Below are 24,074 nucleotides of genomic sequence, written 5' to 3' on the forward strand. Positions count from 1 at the left end.
TAAATCTTGCTCATTAATTTTAATTTACATATTTTTGGCTTTAGGTAAGTCAGGTATTTCCATACAAACCTTTTTCTCTCTCCATTCTGCCCCAAAACCATTCTGTATCTGACTACATTTGCCTTATCTGTTTCAACCTTTCTGTATCTGATTACATTTGTATCATGTGTTTCTTAGTTCCTCTGTTTTAAATGATTATGTATCACTGCATTGTACTGTGAAGGCTGCCAGCCTAGCTAGATAGAATTTTGTAAATAATTCTATGACATTGTAAATATCAATATGATCCACAGGCTTGTTTTTACAAATGTAAGAAAACTAAATGTAAGAAAACTGTGTATCTTCTGAGCTACAAAAATGTAACCAAAGTGCACCCTGCTGGAAGAAAGCTGTTAAGTGAAGCATTTTATGACTGTTTGATCTCAAGCTCGGAGAGAGTATATCTGGGCTGGAAATTCTTTCTATTGCCTTAATTTAAGAGATAATTACTAAGTTTTGCATGTAAAGTGTCCTTTATTGCTGTGGTTTCCTGGCAGGTGCAAGATTAATAAAAGAAATGTAAACTTTGAGTTTTTGTTAGCCTGGGAACTAAAGGAGAAGTGATAAAAATAATGTAATCTGAGATGAGTCAGCAGTACTGTGTATTATCAAGTTAAGACTTTCTCAGAGAGAATGATTGAGCATTTTGTATCTTGTCTGGGATCTAGTGAGAACATCCACTCACCAGCTCTGTATGTAAGTAGTATTTAGCACAGTGATTTCTCTTAGAGTTAGATAGGAATTTAGCCAGATTAGTCTAGCTGTTTTCTATATTTATGTCAGACTATCCTGCAATATTGTTTTAAAGCATTTTCCTGTGATCCCTGAACTCTCATGTCTTGTGTTGAATTGATGAGTATTGTCTTGTGATTTTATTATTTATTGTTAAATATTTTTAAACCTTTCAACTGTGGCTGTTTTGTGCAGAGATAATTTAAGCATGTATTTGGGGATACTGTACAAAGCTACTCCAATAGTCTAGCTGTTCACACTTACTAACTGGATAATAAGAATATTGCACAGTAAAATTGGACACCCTTTGGTAAGGGCATTTATTAGTAGCTGATGACTAGTGGTTGGTGGCAGTGATTTCTACCTTATAGTCTGGGCAGAAAGGGGGCATAGCTGGAGAACCTGTGCCAGCCTTCCTCAGGAGTGCCTGTGTGTTTGTATATAACTCATATCTCAAAGTGTGTGTGTGTGTGTGTGTGTGTGTGTGTGTGTGTGTGTGTGTGTGTGTGTGTGTGTGTGTGTGTGTGGTGTGTGTATGTGTGTGTCCGTGTGTGTCAGCTACATGGGCAGGGACACAAAGTACTGGTTGGACAGAGAGGGTGCTGGAGGTTTTGGCCACTAGGCTGAGATCTGTACCCTATAGCTGTGCCAGTGGGAAGTCTTACTCGGGAGTTGGAGAGAAAGGGAGAAACCAGCCCCAGACTGATTATGATCTCTGTGTGCTCTTAAGGGAAATTGTACTTTACTGTGTGTGTACTTGTTATCCTCCCAATGTGCATGACTCTCACTGGTGCTAGTGGTGAGTATTGAGGTTCCTTGATTAGTGGGCCACTGCACGGGCATCACATATTAATTGTTTGGCACTGGTGGGATATCCATATCAAATATTAATTATATGATAGTGGTGAGTTAGCCACATCACATAATAATTGGCTTGTAGTGGTGTGGATATCGAATTCCTGTAGCTTGTGTACAGTGATCACTGAAGGTGTTTTTGTACTCTAAATCAGCTATGCAGTGAACATTCAAAGTTCAGATCACAATTGTTTTATTTCTTTTGTTAGCTTAGTTAGTCAGGCAAGCATGTCAGCAGAGGAATATGGCAAGCTGACGAGGAGCCAGTTGGCTGAGATGTGCCAGGCTAAAGGACTGGTGTATGGAAACCTGACTAAAGCAGACATGATTGCAGCTTTGGCCACAGCTGCAGCAGAAAATAGCAACCAAGAGGAAGATCAGACTGGCCATGGAGATGTCCAACACTCAGAGAATGGACAGCTCTACCTTTCTGCAGAGTTACTGGAGAGAAAGGGAGAAACCAGCCCCAAACTGACTGTGATCTCTGTGTGCTCTTAAGGGAAATTTTACTTTATTGTGTGTGACTTGTTATCCTCCCAATGTGCATGCCCCTCACTGGTGCTAGTGGTGAGGATTGAGGCTCCTTGACTACTGGGCTAGTGCAGGGGCATCACATGTACTATGACTCATCCCCATTCACTCCTATGCAATGAAGTGAAACTTATAGTGTCGTTTTCTACTTCTAAAATCTCCCTATGTGCTGTTTTTTTCTATCTTTATATTATTCAGTGACAGCTTTCTGTATCCAGTTACACTTGCCTAATCTGTTATGTGTGTTTGCATGTACTCTGCTCTCCTCTGACCTAAATAATTATGGATTTATTGTTGCTGTTCATCAATATTATTAGCATGCTACCATGACATCTTCCTATGTACTATATTATTAGTCTGTTCTTCATAAAATGCTTAGTTTTCTGGGAAATCACTGAGAATTCCAGTCACTGTAGTGACATTTGAGTTTCAGACTTCATATCCTTTGAAAAATCCATGCTAACAAAAAATCCTGTTATTCAAGCAGCTTTCTAAGTTTATAACACCAATATTTAAAATCTGTCCCTATTTTTGAACCTTTGTCACCCCCCCCCATTATTTTAGGCTCTGTCCATATTTCTTGCTCCGTGTTCCAAGTTCCACCTCTGATAGTGAGCTGCAGCTGTGAGAAGTGACTTCAGTTGTATTATTAAGGGAGAAGAGTTTACTTATTTATTTTTTTCATGAAAGAGGATTTGGAGAAAAAGAATTATCTTTTTTTTGGTGAGGGGGTTGACTCAAGCATAACGTGTACGTACCGCCACTGACATTATGACACATGGTTACCAGGCAATGGACATTAGATGAGAGGGGTCAGAATCCCAGCTTCTAAAGGACCATGTTTGTCAGAGATTGATTTGCTACTTTTACCTTGGCCAAGTAAATAGTCACATCACACTAGATGTAGTCCTGCTATACAAGTGTTACTGTACTTTCTCAGCCTTCCAGTGGAGGTTAGCAGTGCAGAGGGTACATTGGTTCCCTCTCCTGTGGATGGGTGCACTAACACTAGCCAACCAAGCTGCTATATGAACTCAGGTCACCTGGGGCACAGTCAGTGCTTTATCCATCTATGCTATAGAGCTGAGCACAGTGGGCCACACTTGCTATACCTCTGACAGGAGACATCCAGGGTAATTCCATGTAGGTGCCCAAATAATTTCAAATAATGTCTGTCAGCCTGGAGAAGGAACAGCTCTACTCAGACACTTCCTGGATTAAATATCTCCTTAATGTTTCATTGGGACTGAGCCCAGAATCCCTGCAAAGAAAGCTTATTTCCAGCTCTTGTATTTGTTTTATCAGCTTATTGTTTACCACTGAGCATAGGTGAGGGTGAATACATAGACTGAGTACTGTATTGGCAGCTTTATAGTGTGACTCTGCTCTCATTTCACCACCGCAGTCATTACAATGCCCACAGTACTGACACTGCTGTATTTATCCACTAATCAATCTCACAGTCCCTTCTACCCTCTGTCTCGACCAAAACCTCATGATAAATAAACTCTTACATTTAGGATAGTTGCTCCCCTCTCATCTGCAGATAGTAATACACTCTGATTTGGAGGAGCTAATTTTCATCTCATTTGTTTTACACTCTTACATTTTGGAGAACAGCCTGGCCAACATATTCTAATCTTCCCAATTCACAGGATAGTTTACCAGAATCTTTTCCTAAGGCTATCCAAAACTCATTTCTATGATCTTACCAAACCTCTCCCATACCTAGATCCTTCATTGACTGTGGTCACCTACATCCATCAGCAGGTTATAGACTTATCACCCTGATGACCATCAATCAACCTTGGGCTACAGAGCCTTATTACTGATTTAAATAATGTAGTAGACTTTAAACAGATTTCCTTCAGAATCCATGATTCTGTCCTCCTTTTGTGTATGGGAGAAGCTCTTCTGTAAATAGAAGTTCAACTCACCCCCACTCAGAAGCATCTACAAAGCATTCCCAACATATACTCATTACACATATGGGTTTCCCAGGTCTGTCAAGTCATCAGTCTTGTCATCTAATGCAGTTAACCAGCAAGTGGTGATGTGTTAACAGCTCAGCACTTCTCCTGACCTAAGTAGCCAAAACATACAGCCTCAGGTTTGAAGACATGAATGCAAAACTGATCCTTGGCTTTTGATCCAGAGATCTCTAGAACCAAGTCCTGTTATAAACATCTTTGTGTTCATTCACAGTGTTTTGTTGTTATGGACAATCCACGACCAGCACACAAGTCTATAACAATTCATTACTCGGGTTCATATTAAGCAACTCTTCCCAATCACTCCCCTCCCAGTATAGCCATCATTCCTCATGTGAGGGATTAAGTCTCCCAGTGGAAGTATAGAGTCAGTGGGAAGTGCCCTATTAAACAGTAGTCCCTCAGCCTCCAAGAGGCTAAATACTCCTAATAGGTTTTAATTGCATGATTACCAGCAGGGTTTTCCTTTCTGTGTATTGCAGTTGAACTGAGGTGACCCCATTATCTATGTGCACCACCTGTACTACATCAATCATGGTTTGTGAATATCCTACACATACCCAGGATTTGTCTCAAGCTGCAGTTTCTGGGTAGAAGAGCATTTACCCCTGTTTAAAATGGCTCAGTAACCAGTGATGTCTGTCAAAGTAAGGTCAACTATTTCTAGTTTGCACTTCTCAAACTCCAATACAAGCTCTGATTTCTTCCCAATAAGTGTCATGACATTCCACATCCCAAGAACCATATTCCATTAACATGTTGTAGCCTTTCCTATGTTGTCCTGCTCCTGCCTACTGCTTGACTAGTATCTGACCTTTATCTTGCATGTGGTGAAACCACAAGGAGGTTACACAGAGTTTTTCAGAGCTAAGCCTGGCCAGACAATATATGAGTCGCCTAGATAGCAGGACCTTACTTGCAAACACAATCTCACTCTTATCTTCAAGACTAAGTCCTAGTATGCTTTTTCTGGTGGGGTTCCTTATTCTTTGAAAGAAGACATTTTTTTCCCTGAACCCTGATGTTTTTACAGTTTGCCAAGGATCACATAACCAAAACAAATAAACAAATAAAGACAATTTAATTAATTAATATAAACTTGAAAAGTTATAAGGAAAGCTGATTCAGTCAGTTGCAACTTCACAGTCTTTTTGCTGGTTGAGAATTGAGAGTCTGGGTAATAATAAAGTATTGAGGTATTTGTGTAATTGTCTTTAGGATAACAAAATTCAAGCTAAAAATTTGTACGATAAGTGGAAAAAGATTACAGGATCTTTAATAGCTAGCAAGAGCCTAAAATGCTTTGTTTTCTTTCAACCTTTTTAACTTGTGTGAATCAGCAGCTTGAAAAATGAAGTATTTCTTACCATATTTCCAATGATTTTCTCTTCTTTCTCTGGATGGGTCACTTCTCCAGATTTCTTAGACTCCTCCACAGCAGCATGCACTTCAGAACAGCCTGTGGTCTCCATTTGTCCTGCAGAACAACACAGAATTCAGATGCAGGTAGCGAGGATGTTACATTCATCAAACTCTGATGGGGGCTCCCACTAAATTACAACACTAGACTTTTTGTAGGACTCTACTATTTAATATCAAGGAAGTAGGCAACGTAAGGTATTTTCAGTCTATAGTGCACCTCACCACTGACAAAACTATACCAGTAACAATGTAGCTTGCTTAGTCTTCATGGATCCAGACACCAGTTTTCCAATATGCAGTAAACCTGTGTAGCCTCACCCAGAACAATGGCTACAGCCATGGAGGCTCTCCCTTGTGACAAATGGAAATACTGCCAGCCCAGCTATCTGGAATTTTGTAAATAATTTATGTCATTTGCGAATATTTATATGATTTATACAAAAGTGTGTGTAAAGTACTGAACTAAAATGTAACCACAGCATGCCCTATAGGAATACAACAGGAATGTACCTGCACTATTGTGACTGTTTAGATGTATATGTTTAATGGAAACTAGAACATAGAGGGTTAACTTGCAAAACTTCAAAAAGATAAGTTGAAATTAAATTGTTTTACAATTGTGCTAAAAAGTTATCTTTCAGTTTCAGTGCAGTGGCAGACAATGTCTAGAGCTGGAAGTTTTTTTTTTGTATTGTCGTAAAAGAGAAGTAATTACTAGGTTTGAGATGTAGAAGTATGTTATTGCCTTTTAACTTCCAGGATCTGCAAACATCTGGGAGATATCTATCTTTCACAGGGAGATGCTAAAAATGCTTTTACTTTCTGACAATGGGAGGGATGCTAAAAATGCTTTTACTTTCTGACAATGGGGGGTTAGCTTTGGAACTACAGTCAGGTGACAAAAAATGATGTCAGCCAAGCTAACCCAGTAGTAATATTTGATATTAACTTAAGAACTCTCTCAGAGAAAGAGAGAGAGCGAGAGAGAGAGAGATACTATGCATTTTGTATTTTGTCTTTGACCTAGCAAGAACATCCACTCATCACCACATTCTGCACTTGCCTTGCTGTAAGTAAGTTTTTAGGGCATAGTAACTATTTTAGCTTCAGATAGGAATATAGTAAAGTATAGCTTAGATGTTTTCTTTTTTTATTTGAGACTGTCCTGCAATGTTGTTTTAAATATTTCCTGTGATTGTGAACTCTGAAGTAAATGTGTTTGTTTACTGAGTATTGTCTTGTTATTTTAATATTTATTATTAAAGGGTTCCTATTACCTGATCGGACATTTAGGTTAGCTAATACCTAAACGTCAAACTGGTAATAGCAAAAGCAAAAAAACGCGAATGTCCGATTTAACACAGGGGAAAGAATTCCCTTGGCCGTTATATGGATATTGCCCCTTTCCCCACTGTAGAGCGATCTTGGAGTTGGTATATTTAGATAGGAGGGGTGGGGGTGACAGTCCTCCATATCAGGTGGTGTGAGGGGCGAAGCCCCCCATTTCATTTTGGTTTAATTTTTTTTTTTTTTTGCGGCTGAGGGAATTCATTCCCTACATTAAATCAGACGTTTGTTGTTTTAATTTTTCGATATTATCAGTTTGATGTTTAGGTATTCGCTAACCTAAGCATTCGATCGGGTAATATAGATGCTTATTAAATATATTTAAACCTTTCAGTGGTGGCTAGTTTGTTTAGAGATATTTAAGCTCTTAGCGTACTTGCATATCTATTTGGTGACACTGTGCAGGTCACTCAATAGGCTATGCCTTACTCTTGGTCAGACTATCATTTGGATTAATGGCAACATTACACAGTAGGATTGGACACCCTTTGTTAAGGGCCTTAAAGTAGCTAATAAGAAGTGTCTGATGGCAGTGGAAATTACCTTATAGTCTGGGCAGAAGGGGGCATAGCTAGTAAACCTGTGCCATTTTTTCCCAGGTGTGTGTGTGTGTGTGTGTGTGTGTGTGTGTGTGTGTGTGTGTGTGTGTGTGTGTGTGTGTGTGTGTGTGTGTGTGTGTGTGTGTGTATAAATCAAACCTCAAAGTGTGTGTGTGTGTGTGTGTGTGTGTGTGTGTGTGTGTGTGTGTGTGTGTGTGTGTGTATGTGTATATGTGTGTGTGTGTGTGTGTGTGTGTGTGTGTGTGTGTGTGTGTGTGTGTCGGTGTCTGTGTGTGTATCAACTACTTGGGCAGGGACAAGAAGCACTGGTTGGACAGAGAGGATGCTGGAGGTCTTGGTTTGGCCACTCAGCTGAGATCTCAGCTCTATACCTGTGCCAGTTGGGAGTCTTAATTGGGATCCGGAAAAAAAGAGAGAAACTAGACCCAGACTGACTGTAGTCTCTGTGTGCTCTTAAGGGAAATTGCACTCTACTGTGTGTGTACTTGTCATCCTCACAGTGTGTACATTCCCCACTATTGCCAGTGGTGAGGATTGAGGCTCCTTGATTACTGGGCCAGTGCAGGGGCATCACATCCCTAAAAAAATACTAGGGTATCTGAATGGGTTTAAAGATGGGTAGCTAGCATGACTGGAGGCTAAGGGATATGGAGGATGAAGACAGGTTGTGGTGCTGGACATGTAGAGGCTGGAGATCAGAAGTGACGCTGTGTATCAGCTCATTAATCCCTGCCTTGCATTATGCTGATAATTTAGCATATTTCACATCCTTATACATGCCTTCCACCCTCAGCTTACTATTGCAAACCACAGTCTTTCTCTCCTTGATAAATGTTTGTAACAGACATGCCTACATGTCATTTCTGTGAGTCCAATGCAATTATTTTTGGAAAGAACACTGTTCTCACTGCAGTTTACTGGGGGGTGTCTGTGTGTGTTTATGCACTTGTTTGACATTAGACAGAGCATTTTACACCAGCATGTGGGACACTGTTATTACCATCTTCTCCTCACCAGACACTGCTGATGTCATCCCCTATAAAGTGCTGTCCGGCTCTCTCCAAGTCAGGCTTCTGCTTTTATATTAGTATAATACAGACAGTATCAACACAAACCAAAGATTTCTTCTACAGCCATGAAGACACACAAGATGAAACAAAAACATCTGGGGATTTCTTACATTATGAAAACAAATGCACAACTCACTGATAATGTATACATCACACTCCTATGAGCAGCCAAATGGTATGTGATCTGTGTACTGAGGTAGATGGTATGTTGAACATCTACCAGCATGTGCCCATAGTGCGGACTACTCCCTTGTATGTAACATAACTCATGAGTATGTGCAGAATATCCACGTCAAAGGACATAATACTTCCATAGTTCACAGACTTCATCACAACAATAACTGAGTGCAATGCACCCTTCTTCATGTACCTCCCTACACATCTTCCAGGGATGTGTAACTCAAGTGTACCACCTTTGCCACAGTGAGCTCCTGCACATCTTATTGGCCATGCCTAGTAATTCTAAGAAAATAAATAAAACTCAGATCAACATGGCTGAAAATGAACTATAAACTTTAATAAAACAGAAAATGTTAAGTAAAAGGTAAGCACATTCACAGATACTCAATCTGCTTCTTCAGACCATATAAAAACCACTAAAGGAAGAGCATTTAAAAATCTAATAAGGTCCAATCACTAAAATACATGCAGTCAGCTGACTCATAAATGAATCAACCAATCAAGTGTTCACTATGAGTCAAGCCCCCAAACATGTAATTCAATGACACCATAGGTCTCAACCTCTTAAGAGGCCAATGTGGAACACAGACCTTAACAATGTGTGACAAATGGTCAAAATGTGGAACACCCTATTTTCGCACTGCGCGAAACATGCCATCACCATGGTGCATGGTAGAACATCTTTAAAATTCAATAAGACACTTCTCAGATCCAAAACCTTTATTTTTATAATCTACAATACCATAACCACACCATAAGTAAATGAAACAGCACTTTAGGACAAAGCCCTGCCCAATGTACTCGGGGGCCAAGCAGCACAAACAGAGACACTTTAAATATTGCTCTTTATAAACTTAGAAAGTTGCTAGAATAACAGAACCTGAGTTGGCATACTTTTTCTCTAAAAAATGGCAATTACTTTCAGAGACATACAAGGGGGACAAGCGGTGCAAATACAGAGACACTTTAAATATTGCTCTTATAAACTTAGAAAGTTGCTAGAATAACAGGACCTGACTTGGCATCCAGTTTCTGCAAAACAATAATAATTACTTTCAGTGACGTACAAGGGGGACAAGCAGCACAAATACAGAGACACTTTAAATATTGCTCTTATAAACTTTTATGGATTCTTTCCTAACCATTAACATTAACCTTAGCCATTGCAGCTAAAACAGTCACTTACCTCTACCTATGTAAATAAGCACCAGCAGCTCAGTACAATCCATTACTTGCTTGTCTACACTCTTCTACCAGTTCTTGGTTTCTCTATTACATCGTGCTGTATCTTCTGTCCACATACCATAATCATTTAATTTTCTTGTATTTATCTTTCCCTTCTTTCACAATTTCCACCGTCATATTCAATATAGCCAATATGTGTCCTGCTACAATGTTGTAATGTCCTTGCAGCAACCACATTATTCTGTTTGAGAACCAAACACACCACACACAGCAAACGGAGCACGGGTCCCACACAAGATATAATAATAAGTAGCAAAACAGTCATAAAAGTCAAATGTGGGCACCTGATGGCACTTCAACAGTAGTAGTTTATTGTATAAGCGCCAGACTTTACAATTGAACAGATATTGGGCAGATTTAAATATACTTAAAGCTCTGTGTATTGGTCGACTACTAACCAATCAGCAGTCAGTCACAGAAGTTGTCATACAACACCTGATGCAAGCGACCAGTTCTAAACATATATATCTACAAATAAACACCTATATCAACATAAAATCTTTCCATGGAGGTACAAAAATAAATACAGAAATTTTGACACAGTAACTAGTATTTAAAAATAAGAACTTAGTGGTTATATACATTCTCCAATGATAACCAACATTATGAGACAGCATCTAAAAATCAACTGCTGTAAGTATGAAACATTTCAGCAAGCAGCACAAAAAATCTAAAACATTTCGTTGATCCATAGAAAGTCTAAATCATTCAGCATCAATATGAACACAAACACGCTACATAACTCGAGCCCTGTATAAAAACATTTCAAAACATCTAGGACATAGAGGCTATCTAATAAAAATTCTCTAAAAGCCTCCATAACCTACCAAACATTGCTTCTCATAAAGTCGCCATCTAAACAAGTACTTGGGCAAGATAAAGGTCTAATTAAGTTTATATGGTTTGATCCGCCAGTAGCGGGAATAATGTGCCTGCCAGTGTTACACTATAATCATTGCTAAAACATCACAATACATTACCTACCAATAATATGCTCTCTAACTCTATCACTATCTAGTAAGATGCCACATGATCACGTGAAGACGTGATAGTTGAAGTATTTAAAAAGTAGCTCAAACACTAAATAAAAACTGTTTAAAACATATAAAATATAAAAAGTCTCTAGTGAGAATTTGCTGAAGACTTCCATATCCTACCAAGTAAAGCTTCTCACAAAATCAATAAGACGACATACCTAAAAAGTTGCAATAAAGTTGAAGAGGTAACGACATAATTCAAATTACGGTCTTTTGCTAGTCAAACATCCAGAATATCACATTTCGTGTTTCCAATAACATATGCATATAAACAATTACTAAAGCAAGGGAGAACTCTAACTGACTTAATATGGTCCAACCCGCCGATAACAGGGGTGATATGTCTAAAGATGTTATAGTACAAAAGAACACGTCATAGGACGTTAACCTAACCGTCCTATATTCTATGCATAAGATAAAACAACACTTAGCCTTCCAATAAAAACTAAAACTAGTGATATATTCTCTAACTCTACCAGTATATGTTAGGACACCAACATGATTACGATGAAGCGTGCTAGTTGGAGTGTCACAAAGGAATAGTCCTTGGGAATGATGAAAGTTCATGCTAATAGTGCATGAAAACAAATGTTCTCAAGATTATTCTCAGCTAAAAAAACAGTATATTCAATATACCCAGGGCTAAACAGTAATCCATACATAATGAGACACAAGACAAAAAAGGGAAAAGACACCAGACAGAACAAATTAAATTACTGCAAGGGATCTATCAAACCCCTAAAAAAATAAAAATGCTATATAACATAATGACAGGTATCAACACAAAAGACCAAGGTTTGACATGTTCGAGCTCATAGCAACTTATTGTTTGGGTCTACATACCCTCCTCTTTTTCAAAAATGGTTTAATCTGTACTTTATCATTAAGTCCTTATGAATATCTCAAGGTTATGAACCCTCGAATACCTATCATACAAGGCCTCCCAAAGGTTCATAAGTCTTTGAATAAACCCCCCATGCGTCCAATAGTGGCCGGAGAGGGTTGGGCCATGGAACCCCTCTCGATTTATGTAGAATACTTTTTACGTCCACTGGTAGACTTGAACCCTATAATTCTTAGGGATAGTAAACAGTTTCTGTTAGAACTATACGAGTATACCAAACAATTGGATGAGAAACAAGAATAATTCTTAGTGACATTAGATGTTGTCAGTTTGTTTACGGTGATACCTAATGATTTGGGTGTCGCCAGTATTTCTGACTATCTACGCCGTAAGTCACATTACAGCATGGAAAGAGTTGATTTGGTGGCATTGTTTTTGGAGACTATCTTGTACTCCAACTTCTTCCTATTTGGTGATGACCTTTATTTACAAAGAGATGGCGTGGCTATGGGCACATCGTGTGCTAATAGCTACGCCAATCTCGTCATGGCCAAATGGGAAGAGGAATTCATATGACAGAATGGAGGCCTTATGGAGAATATTGGCCTGTATAAAAGGTTTGTAGATGACCTTTTTATGATTTGGTTAGGTGATGAAGAGAGCTTGTTAGCTTGTTTTGAGTACATTAATGCGTCCACCGAATTTTTGAAATTCACTTTGAATTATTCACGTGAACAGATCTCCATTCTAGATGTTAATATTAATAGGCTGGATAGTGGACTTCTCAACACCTCTATACACCGTAAAATGTGTCATAAGAATACTTTTTTTTACACAGAGGAAGTATGCATCCCAAATATGTTTTTGATAACGTAATGAAGGGACAAATTATGAGAGCCTCTCGACTCAATGCTTCTGAGGAGGGCTATTGTAGTGAAGTTAATTATCTGAGACGTAGTTTTAATTCCAGGGGTTATGAAGCACGTAGTTTTGATCAATTGCTGACAGAAGTGAATGGGATGAGACTAGATAGAGCTAGACCCTATTTTTTGGAACCAGGAGTACCTGGCGATACTCCATTTAGTGCGACCACTGATGGCATTCGAGCAACCATGTTTTTTACAAGGGATGCTCTGTTTATTAGAGAGATAATGGAGAAACATTGGGACGTTTTATTGTTAGATGATAAGATTGGGCCCTTAGTAGGAGCTGCACCTAAGATTGCGTTTAAGAACAAACCTAATCTGAAGAGGCTCTTATGTAATCCCAGGAATACCGTCACTCCAAATATGGATGGATCACATGAATATAATACCAAACCTTGTGGTAGGTGCAAACAATGTATACACATAGACCCCAGGTTGAGTTTTTTACATCCTACTACCAGTTATGAGTTCAGTTTATGCACCGAAACAGATTGTGGGAGCACCAATGTGATCTATTTAGCTAGATGTACTATGTGTCCCTCATTCTATATAGGGAAAACTAACAGATCCCTGAGAGAACGGATTAGGGAACACATGTACCATATTCGCATTGGGTCGATCAATAATGCCTTAGCCAAACATACCTTGGCACTTGGTACCACACATAAGTTTGTTTTTTGTGTTCTTCAAGTTTTATCCAAGAACATAAGAGGTGGTGACATGGTGAATTTCACCCTAGAAAATGAGTTGAAGTGGATTATTAGGTGCAGAGCCGATAAAGCACCTGGACTTAATGATAAAGTACAGATTAAACCATTTTTAAAAAAGAGGAGGTTATGTAGACCCAAACAATAAGTTACTATGAGCTCGAACATGTCAAACCTTGACCTTTTGTGTCGATACATGTTATTATGTTATATGACATCTTTATTTTTTTTAGGGGTTTGATATATCCCTTGTAGTAATTTAATTTGTTCAGTCTGGTGTTTTTTCCTTTTTTGTCTTGAGTTTCATTATGTATGGATTACTGGTTAGCCCTAGGTATATTGAATACACTGTTTTTTTAGCTGAGAACAATCTTGAGAACATTTGTTTTCATGCACTATTAGCAAGAACTTTCATCATTTCTAAGGACTATTCTTTTGTGAAACCCCTATTAGCATGCTTCATCGTAATCATGTTGGTGTCCTACTATACACTGGTAGATTTAGAGAATATATCACTAGTTTTATTAGAAGGCTAAGTGTTGTTTTATCTTAGCATAGAATATAGGACGGTTAGGTTAACGTCCTATGATGTGTTGTTTTGTACCATAACACTTTTAGACATATCACCCTTGTTATCGGCGGATTGGACCATATTAAGTCAGTTAGAGCTCTCCCTTGCTTTAGTAATTGTTTATATGAGCGCTTAGGGGCATATGTTATTGGAACCATGTAGCACGGTTTAAATGTGCTATTCTGGATGTTTGACTAGCAAAAGACCTACCGAGGTAAAAGCTTATTGAGGCGAACTAGTGTTCGTGTAATTTGAATTATGTCGAGGAGGTTACCTCTTCAACTTTATTGCAACTTTTTAGGTATGTTGCCTTATTGATTTTGTGAGAAGCTTTACTTGGTAGGCTATGGAAGTCTTTAGAAAATTCTCACTAGAGAGTTCTTATATTCTATATGTTTTAAACAATTTTTTATTTAGTGTTTGAGCTACTTTTTAAGTACTCCAACTACCACGTCTTAACGTGATCATGTTGGAGTCTTACTAGATAGTGATAGAGTTAGAGAGCATATTATTGGAAGGCTAAGTTTTGTGATGTTTCAGCATAGATTATAGAATGCCTAAGCTAACGTTTTATTATGTGCTGTTTTCTAGTGTAACACTGTCAGGCACATTACCCCCGCTACTGGCGGATCAGACCATATAAATTTAATTAGAGCTTTACTTTGCTCAAGTACTTGTTTAGATGAGCGCTTAGGGCCATATGTTACTGAAAAACGCAGCACGGTTTAATTGTGCGACGCTAGGCGTTTGACTAGTATAGGACCTACCGAGGCATAAAGCTTACTGAGGCGAACTAGGGTTCGTGAAACTAGAATTATGGCGAGTAAGCTACCTCTCTAATTCTTTTTGGTAGGTTCCCTTAGCGACTTTATGAGAAGCATTGTTTGGTAGGTTATGGAGGCTTTTAGAGAATTTTCATTAGATAGTCTTTATGACCTAGATGTCTTAAAATGTTTTTATACAGTGCTCGAGTTATGTAGCGTTCGAGCGATATTTTACTCGTATATGACACCGATGTTTGTGTTCATATTGATGCTGAATGATGTAGATGTTCTATGGATCAACGAATTGTTTTAGATTTTTTGTGCTGTTTGCTGAAATGCTTTAAACTTGCAGCAGCTGACTTCTAGATGCTGCGCTATAATGTTGGTAATGATTAGAGAATGCATATAATTACTAGATTCCTATTCCTAAATACTAGTTATTGTGTCTTTCGCTCGTTTTATGTGTTTAAAAATTTTTGTATTTAATTTTTTGTACCTCCATGGATGTACAATGAAAAGGGAAAGATTTTATGTTGATATAGGTGTTTATCTGTAGATATACATGTCTAGAGCTGATCGCTTGCATCAGGTGTCGTATGACGACTTCTGTTACTGACTGCTGATTGGTTAGTAGTTGACCAATACTTAGAGTTTTAAGTATATTTAAATCTGCACATTATCTGTTTAATTGTAAAGTCTGACGAAGCCTACGGGTGAAAGCGCTTACTACAATAAACTACTACTACTTTTATCTCGGTGATTGGATTGTTCTTTGGATTTTTGTTTATGCTACGAGTTGAAGTGCCATCAGGTGCCCACATTTGACTTTTATGACTGTTTTGCTACATTATTCTGTTTGTATATCTTTGCCAGGAAATCACTGTCTTTAATTTATTTCCTGTAGTAACTATTGTAAATTCATTGCATTGCTTATTTATCTTACATCTCACTGATGTCTGTGATTGTCTGAACATCATCTTTGCTGGAGCTTTTCTCCCCAGTCCTCAACTGAAACCAGGTACCCAATCAGACTCTTTTGGTAAACAAATGTCAATCAGTCAGTCAATCATTAACAAATAAATAAAAAGTAAATATAGTACAGATAGTTTTGCTTAAGCTAATCTCTATAGACAGAAAAGGAGGGGATGTTGAGTTATATTGTTCTCCACAGTTAAAGACAGCAGTGAGTATGGATACTTGGCTCTATTGTTTTCCACAGAAAAAGAAAATGCATACATAGTAGTGCATTTTTACAATGTAAGGGGGCAAGGAGGTATCTAGAGAGATATGACTTCTTCAGAGACAGTTATTATGTTAATCTTATTTCGATTCTGTTATAGCAATCTTTTCTGGTCTGTGTTGAAAATTAGTGTTGATTGTATTGGTTATGTATTTTAAGCGTATCATTGTATCTTGATATATAATTATTTTTCATTTTATTTCTATGCTTTTCTATCTATCCTTTTTGGTCTATGTTGAAAAGGGTTACTGGTCAGTCAAACTACTCTACAAATAAAAAAAATCAAGCAAGTAAATAAGTAAGTAACCAACTAACTAACTAACTAAATAAATACATCTTCAGACTTGTAACTCCTTGCCAAGATAAGCCTTTCATCAGTATTGTGGGGAATGGGTGTCCTTTCCAATTTCCATGCACGGATTCAAGTTCACCAAGTCACTGCTTATCTGATATAAAACACAGGTACATGGAGAGTCGTGGAAATAATGGTAACTGATTAGCAGATAAAAAGCACTATTCAGAGATGACACCATAATTTACGATTTTGTGCCACAATCCTTCTTAGTTTTGAACAATGTAATTTAACACTAGCGCCAGGTAGATAAACTGGACAAATAACGACAGTTTCAAAACTTACAACACTTGTAATTTCACCCTGAAGTGCTCGACACACATCACAGAGCAAGGCACTCACCTTTCGTCCTAACAGAACATTCTTTCCAAGACACTGGCTTGTATATTGCGATGCCAAGGTGACAAAGCGGAGCAATGGCTGCTCATTGCGGAACAGCAGAACAGTGGGCTTAATCAATCACAAATGCGGTGTGTTCCACACAATCCGGAGCACTTGGCTGCTCAGAATGACACAGGGAGCGGGATGTCACCACTGGTTTCAATGAAATCATCTCATTCAGTCCTGGTGGAAGGCGTGCTTGTACAAGTAGTATCCAACATAGCTCATGGCATTCTGTTATATTATTCTGGTCTCCACCGCGCACATAAAGTCAACTCCTGCACGAAAAACTTGAATGAATGGTCACTACTTTGTTTCATTACATGCTTTGCCAGAGCATTGGTTACTTTCTTTTTATTTATATCATTTATATGCTCCATAACCCTTTCTTTTAGAGTGCGATTTGTTTTGCCAACATAGAAGGCTTTGCGGACAGTACAGTTTGCATAATAAACCAGATCTTTACTCTTATAGTTAGCATAAAAGTTTAACTCTATTATAAAACCAGTACTGGGTTGCAGAAATGAGGTGTATGTTGGTCTATTTTACAAGCTGACATCAGACGGGTATTGGTGAGTGTCCTAGGTTTAGTTTTAGGAATAACCTTTCCCTTAAATGACAATTATGCTATTGGAATAACTTGACAGAGACTACAGTTCACTCTGACTGAAAAGGGACTTTTAAATGCCGTACTTGTACAGCATGTAAATATATCCTAACAAACACCTCAATTCTACAACCCAGTACTGGTTATATAACAGGGGGAAATTCCCCAATGCCCTAGTCAAATTTCTCTCAGTAGTATAAATACCACCAAGGGTCTCCCCTGAAATGATGCTACCAGCCTAGTGGGACTAACCTGGTCAATAAAGGATATTTAAATTAAAAGTTTTAAATCAAATCCAGATCTCTGCTTTCATTTCAAAAGTAAAGAAGAAAATAGTCTGAGTGCTGACAGTTTTGAGCAGTGTTGATGGTAAATGGAGGGAGACAGCAAGTAATGGGACACCAGAATGGCTACGGGGACCCTGGTACATTCCACTGTCTGGGCCCCGTTTGACCATGATCTGGCTAGTTTTTCTGGTGCTACTCATTTTGTGGTGCAAAAGCTCCATCATGGCTGGATCTATGGATGCTTTATCTGCCAAACACAGATCACCTCTCAACAATCTATAGGAATCCGAGTATAAATGCAAGGCTCTTAGACAATCTGTATAGGGCAGTGAGTTAATACCCTGGATTCTGTTGCTAAGTAACCTCTGTGGGCATTCCAACTGTTTAATATGCCCAGTCAGGTACATACTGAAGGGGGCATTATTCTCAATGATGGGTCAGGTAAGGGATGAGTAGAGTGGTACTATAACTTCCTTGGACCTGGATGTCATGCCCTTACTTATAAGTTGGGTGACATTGAATGATTTTCTTACTACCTTAACTACATGTTGGTCAAAGGCCAGATGACTGTCTGCATATGTTCCCATATCTCTAACTACCAAGTCAACTCTTAGGGGTATCTTATAAATGGAGTAGTTTACCTAGATGGATGTTTTCCCAAAAGACACTTGTTGGCATTGAGTTTTAATCTATAGATTTGGCACCAGTCATTTGTCTGTGTTAGACCCTTTTGCAAGATGTTAGTCATGTGGAGAATTTATGCTAGCTCCCAATTTGCAGTCATCTCTAAACCTGGTGAACAAGAAGCTTTTAACATTAACCTTGATCTCTGCGAAGTGGATGCCAAGCAGGAGCTGGCCCAGCATGGAGCCCTGTGGTACTCCACTGATGACCTGCCTCTTGGTGAAGGTGGTTTCACCAGTCCTAACTTTTTGGGCCTGATCTGTGAGCCTGCTGGAAATCCAATGAGTTGTATAAGGATTTATACCTAGTTGAGTGAGTGGGTTAATGTGTTAAATGCCTTAGCCAGGTCTAGGTAGTCAGTATACACAATTTTCCCTGCATCTATTGCCTTAGTTATTTTCTCAAAGAAGCCTATCGGGTTAAGTAGGCATGACCTTCCTTTCAGAAAACCAAGCTGGGATGGATCCATTATCTGTAAGTTGCCAGTGTCTTTGCTGATAATTAACATGATAGTTCTTACCATGGCTTTGCATATTAGACTAGTCAGACTAACGGATCTTTATTATCTGGGGTCAGTTGAGAGTCCGACCTTGTGAAGGAGGATAACCATTGCCATCCTCCATTGACTTGGTATGTAGCCTGTTTTGAGGTTGTATTTGAAAAGTGACTCAAGTGGTCCTGATAGGTCATGTTTCAGGTTATTTAGGAGGCAACCTAAGATATTGTCAGACCCCACTGAGGTTATGTTTTTAGTCTAAGTGAGCACTGCTATGACCTGCTCCCTGCTGATAGGTGTGCCGGGGGGGATATGTTGGTAGGGATTTCACAAGGGGTGGGGACGTGGAGAGTGGGGCATAAAGTCTGAGCTGAATTTGTTGGCCAACAGATTCACTATGTCACTGCTCAGTTAAGGTGGTACATTTACTACCTGTTCAGCACACTGCTGCATGCTACCTTTGAGGTTTCAGACATAGCTGTAGAAGTCCTTTGGTTGTCTTTAGCATGAGAAGCTTGACCTTATAATTGGCCTTGTTAGATTTAATCAGCCCTCTTAGGTTTCAGTTCAGTTTTATTAGTGAGCTTTGTCAATATGAGAGTTGCTTTTTCTGACTTTGGCCATAACTTTTTTCCTTTTATTATACAGCCTGTTAAAGTTAGGATTCTACCAGTGTAGTTTTTTTTTTTTTTTGTTTTTGGCTTACTTCTGGTAGGTATAGCAACCTCTGGGTAGCCATTTACATGTCTGTACAGTGTTTCTGTGAATAACTGCATAGACTGTCATGAGCTCGAGGTTGGGCAGGGCACTGAATTTTGACAAACTGTCTCTTAATAGTATGTACAAGCTTTGCTTGTTTTCTAAGTTGATATTTATTTCAAATGAGACAGCTTTATGATTCAACCTCACCAGTGAGGACATGACATGGGGGGAGGCAATGTTCTCCCATATTGGTGCGAACAAGGTCCAGTATGTTTGAACCTGTAGTTAAAGTGTGCACTAACTGATTACGCTCATTTGTGTTAATGAAGTTCAGGAAATGTTGTGCCTACAAGTTGGTGGTAGTGTAGGTTTCCCAGTTTATAGAGGGGCAGTTAAAGTCTCCCATGAATAGACACGTTGGTTGGATGGAGAATACCTCCAGTAGGTCTTGATAAGAGTTGTGGGATTCCTTAAACATAGTTGGTGACCTATGGCTTGCAATAGGTGGTAAGGAACTCTATCTAAAGTGATTTACACATGGATGAACTCTAGGGTGTCATCATGTTTAACCAGCCTTGAGGTATACTTGTTGCTAATGTAGATTGAGATGCCTCCACCTTCAGTCCCTGTCTGTGCAGCTGATGGTCTAAATGTGTGGAAGGCACTATAGCCTTGCACTGATGGGATACTTTCTGTGGCTTTAAACCATATCTTAATAATGGCATAGATGTCTATATTCTCCAGAGTGAGGAGGGATTGAAGGGTGTGGAGTTTTTTGTTAAGGCTCCTAACATTGAGCAAAAACATCTTTAGATTCCTTTGGGTTTATTAGCTATGTCAGTAGGTTTATCACTTTTCATTGCCTAAAAAAGACTTTAAGGGGTGGATAAAATGTTAGCCAAAATCCAGAAGCCTGTGGGGACAGGTTATAGGATCATAGGAGGTTACTAGGCTAATGGCCTTGGGGCTCTTACAAGCCTAGCCAAGAGTTTATCCCCAAAAAGAAACCTCAGTCAGCACCTGTCACCCCTGTCAATGAGGGACACAAGTGGAACCCCTGGGACAAATTTGTGTTTTCCCATCCACTTATCAAGGTTGCATTTGAACAGGGTCTGGGAGGTACTGTGTTTGACGTGTATGGGAAGTCTATTCCAGAGACAGGGCAGCCTCTGGGAGACAGCCCTGTCTCTCCAGCAGGTTTTGTTAATATCACATATTAGATTCAGGCTTTTCAAGTGGGTAATGCGCGAGGAGTTAGACTTATGGATATGGAGCATCTCTAGTAGGGCAGGGTCTGAGATTGCCTTGTAGGCAAGACACAGATCACCTCTGAGCAATCTGTACAATACTGAGCAGAGTGACAGTGGTTTGAGCCTGAATGCATAGGACAGGTTTTGGATGCCATGTATTCTCTTTGTGAGGTATTTCTGTGGCCTTTCCAGTTGGTGCAGATGTTTAGAGAGGTACATACCAAATGGGGCATTATACTCAATTATTGGTCTAATGAGGGAGGAGTATAAAGCGGTAATAATCTCCTTTTTTCTGGATGCAATCCCTTTACTTATGAGATGAACCAAGTAAAAGGCTTTTCTGACTACTGCTGCTATATTATGGTCGAATGTGAAATTGTTATCAACCTGAGTACCCAGGTCTCTCACCACAGGTTATGTGCTTAGGGGGTTGCCATTGATGTGGTAATCAGTAAGCCATGTTTTTGCCAAATGGTATGATGATACTTTTTTTTTTGCTTTTAGCTTGAGGCCAGGACTTTGGCACCAGTCATTAGTTGCTGTGAGACCCTCTTGCAGTATGTTAACATCATTTGGGGAGTCAGTGACAGAACCCAACTTACAGTTATCCACAAACATGGTCAGCCATATACCTTTTGTCTTTGTCTGGACCTCTGAGAAGTAGATGCCAAGCAGTAGGAGTCCCAGGACAGATTCCTGAGGAACTCAACTAGTGACAGGTCTGCTATCAGAGGTGGAGGCACATATTTTGACATTGAGAGTCCTGTTATTGAGCTAGTTGGCCACCTACCTGATGAGATAGGAATTTATGCCAAATTATGTTAGCTTCTCAATGATGGCCGAGTGGGGGATTGTGTCGAATGCCTTGGCCAAGTTAAGGTAAACTGTGCAGGCCATCTGTGGCAAAACGACATGGTCTGTTGACCATGTCCTTCCTTGCTGACAAATATTAAATCTCCCTGGATTGACACCAGAAACTAAGCCAATTGTTAAAGTCAATCATATTTTGTTCATACTGAGGCATCATCCTTGGTGAAGGTGAAATGCTGCTCAATGCAAGGCACATACCAATATGAGACAAATATTCAGAGAGGTCCATAATCTCTCTCTTCATATAATCCAGAGAGGTATGTCTCAGGTTATTTATGCCCACATGGACTATGATAGAATCATACTGGTACCTGGGTTGCAGTGACTTTAGTGGAACCTGGCACCAGATAAGCAACTAGCATAATCTTCTTCTTGACAAGGCTGGCAAGTGCGGTATCTCTGTGTCACACAATAGAGTCCCCTATGATAAGAGTGCTAGGTAAATTGCTTGCTTACCTTATGGGCTTTGGTTTTGGGGGTCCATTAGGTGTATGGTTATGTGCAGTGTTTGGTGTTGCTTTTGATGTATCCTTTAGAGATTGCTGAGGAAAGTAGAGTGTTTGGTGTTGCTTTTGATGTATCCTTTAGAGATTGCTCAGGAATGTGCAGTGTTTGGTGTTGCTTTTGATGTATGCTTTAGAGATCGCTGAGGATAGGCATTGTTGTTTGCAGGCTTAGGAAGTTTTTAATGTTTGGGGAGATTGTCTTTTAGTGCCGCAGTATGGTTGATGTAGTGTGTGTATATCTTTGACCAGCTTGTTGACATGCAAGAAAACTGTGTATGCACATCTTTATCATACTGTGTTGGTTTCTGCAAGGATTAAACAGTTGTCAAAGAACATGAGACAATTGCTAAATTGTCTCAAGATGCCTGTGTCTACCAAGCTGGCTACAAAGACATTTGGAAATTGCATATCCATGTTGTCAGAGCCTATATTAGGGTGAGTTATTAGGGTCTGAGGACTGGGTTTTACAGATGACTTCTAAAATGGTCTGTAGGGCTAGAAACTAGGGTTGAATAGTGCCAGGAATTGTATTAGCTAGTACTAGGATATGGTATAAGTGCTAGGTGTTCTGGGCTTAACTTTGTCCACTGTGTCACTAAACTGCAGGTTACAGTCCCAATGCTAGCTAGTTTTGTAGGTTAACTTCTGTGTTTTCCATGGATCATCTGGGACTAGTTAAATGATGTGTGTATATATATATATATATATATATATATATATATATATATATATATATATATATATATCCCCTGCTCAAGTGTTACAAAGCAAGAGTGTTTAAACAGCATTAAAAAGGAGTGAAGAAATTAGATATTCTGTTGCTCTGATTCGGTCTCATGAGGCAGGATCCATTTTTTCACTGCAGTACCTAAGGTTACTGGACAATGACTGAAATAATTAGTGCGCTGTTGTCCATTGCTCTTTTTTGCAGTTACCTTTTATTTGTATATTTTAATATATACTATTTTACTGAATATCTAACTTATAGTTTTTAGAATTACTGTTAAACCAGTTGCTACAACCCCTATCAAGGTATCACTGTCATCTGCACTGAGAAAGCTATCCTGTGACTGCTCATTTCTGAAATACTCTAGCCAGCTTTGCAACATACTACAAAATACAAGAGATTGTATCTTGAAAACTGGACACAGTGTATCCACTTGTACTCTCCTGCATTTCACTTTGTACTTGTTAAGAATATATGTGCAGGTGCAAATCATTTCATACATGAAGCAAAACAAATAACTAGCTGTCAACTTTTCACCATGTGCAATCAAGTTAACTCCCTCAGAATGCTTTTAGTCTGTGCTCAGGAGATAAACTGAGACAGTTCAGAGAAGGAAACTTGATATCCTACCTTGAACAAAGCCAGAATGTTCAGTAGAGAGTCCCACACATTCCCATTAGAAGTAGAAATGGGAATGACATTTGCTAAGAAAGGTCATACTAGCAGATAGCAAATGTAATATTCTAAATAAATGTAAGCCACTAAAGGGCAAGGAAACATTCTCACTTGTGGAGGGACCACCTCATGGCTTATTCACTGAAACAAATTCTGCTCTGTTTTTTTTTTTTTTTTTTTTTTTGTGTGTGTGTGTTTCAGTCATGTCTTTTTATTTTAATGATGCCTGCTCTTTTACCCACTGTAGGATTCAAACTTAGCATGTGCCTGACATTGATGGATATACATTGAGAAGAGAAGTGTGTGAAGCCATTCACAGAATCTACTAACAGAGCAGTCTTGTTTCCCAGTTTTCCTTCGAAGCAGGAGGACCCATGCAACCTAGTGCCACATTTTCAACATCTGTGCCCATATTTCAGATTCAGAGATGTTTTAAACCTTTCAGTTCTATCCTTCAAACTGGCTTTACAAGTAAT

The 24,074-nt window shown here is 39.0% G+C and overlaps 1 protein-coding gene across 4 annotated transcripts in view; it reads right to left on the reverse strand.

The window, feature by feature from the left end:
• The window catches only part of SMTNL1 (smoothelin like 1), a 394,205-nt gene that overhangs the window by 308,022 nt on the left and 62,109 nt on the right, over positions 1-24,074 (reverse strand). For all 4 annotated transcript variants that reach the window (XM_044084113.1, XM_044084111.1, XM_044084110.1 and 1 more), the window contains exon 2: positions 5,516-5,625. In XM_044084113.1, coding sequence (XP_043940048.1) covers positions 5,516-5,620 — 105 coding nt within the window. In that variant the 5' untranslated portion in view covers positions 5,621-5,625. The remainder of the gene's footprint in view (positions 1-5,515; positions 5,626-24,074) is intronic.

The sequence above is a fragment of the Protopterus annectens genome, chromosome 9.part0 (genome assembly GCF_019279795.1).
Source record: "Protopterus annectens isolate FY-2018-M chromosome 9.part0, PAN1.0, whole genome shotgun sequence".
In the NCBI taxonomy this organism is placed as follows: domain Eukaryota; kingdom Metazoa; phylum Chordata; order Ceratodontiformes; family Protopteridae; genus Protopterus; species Protopterus annectens.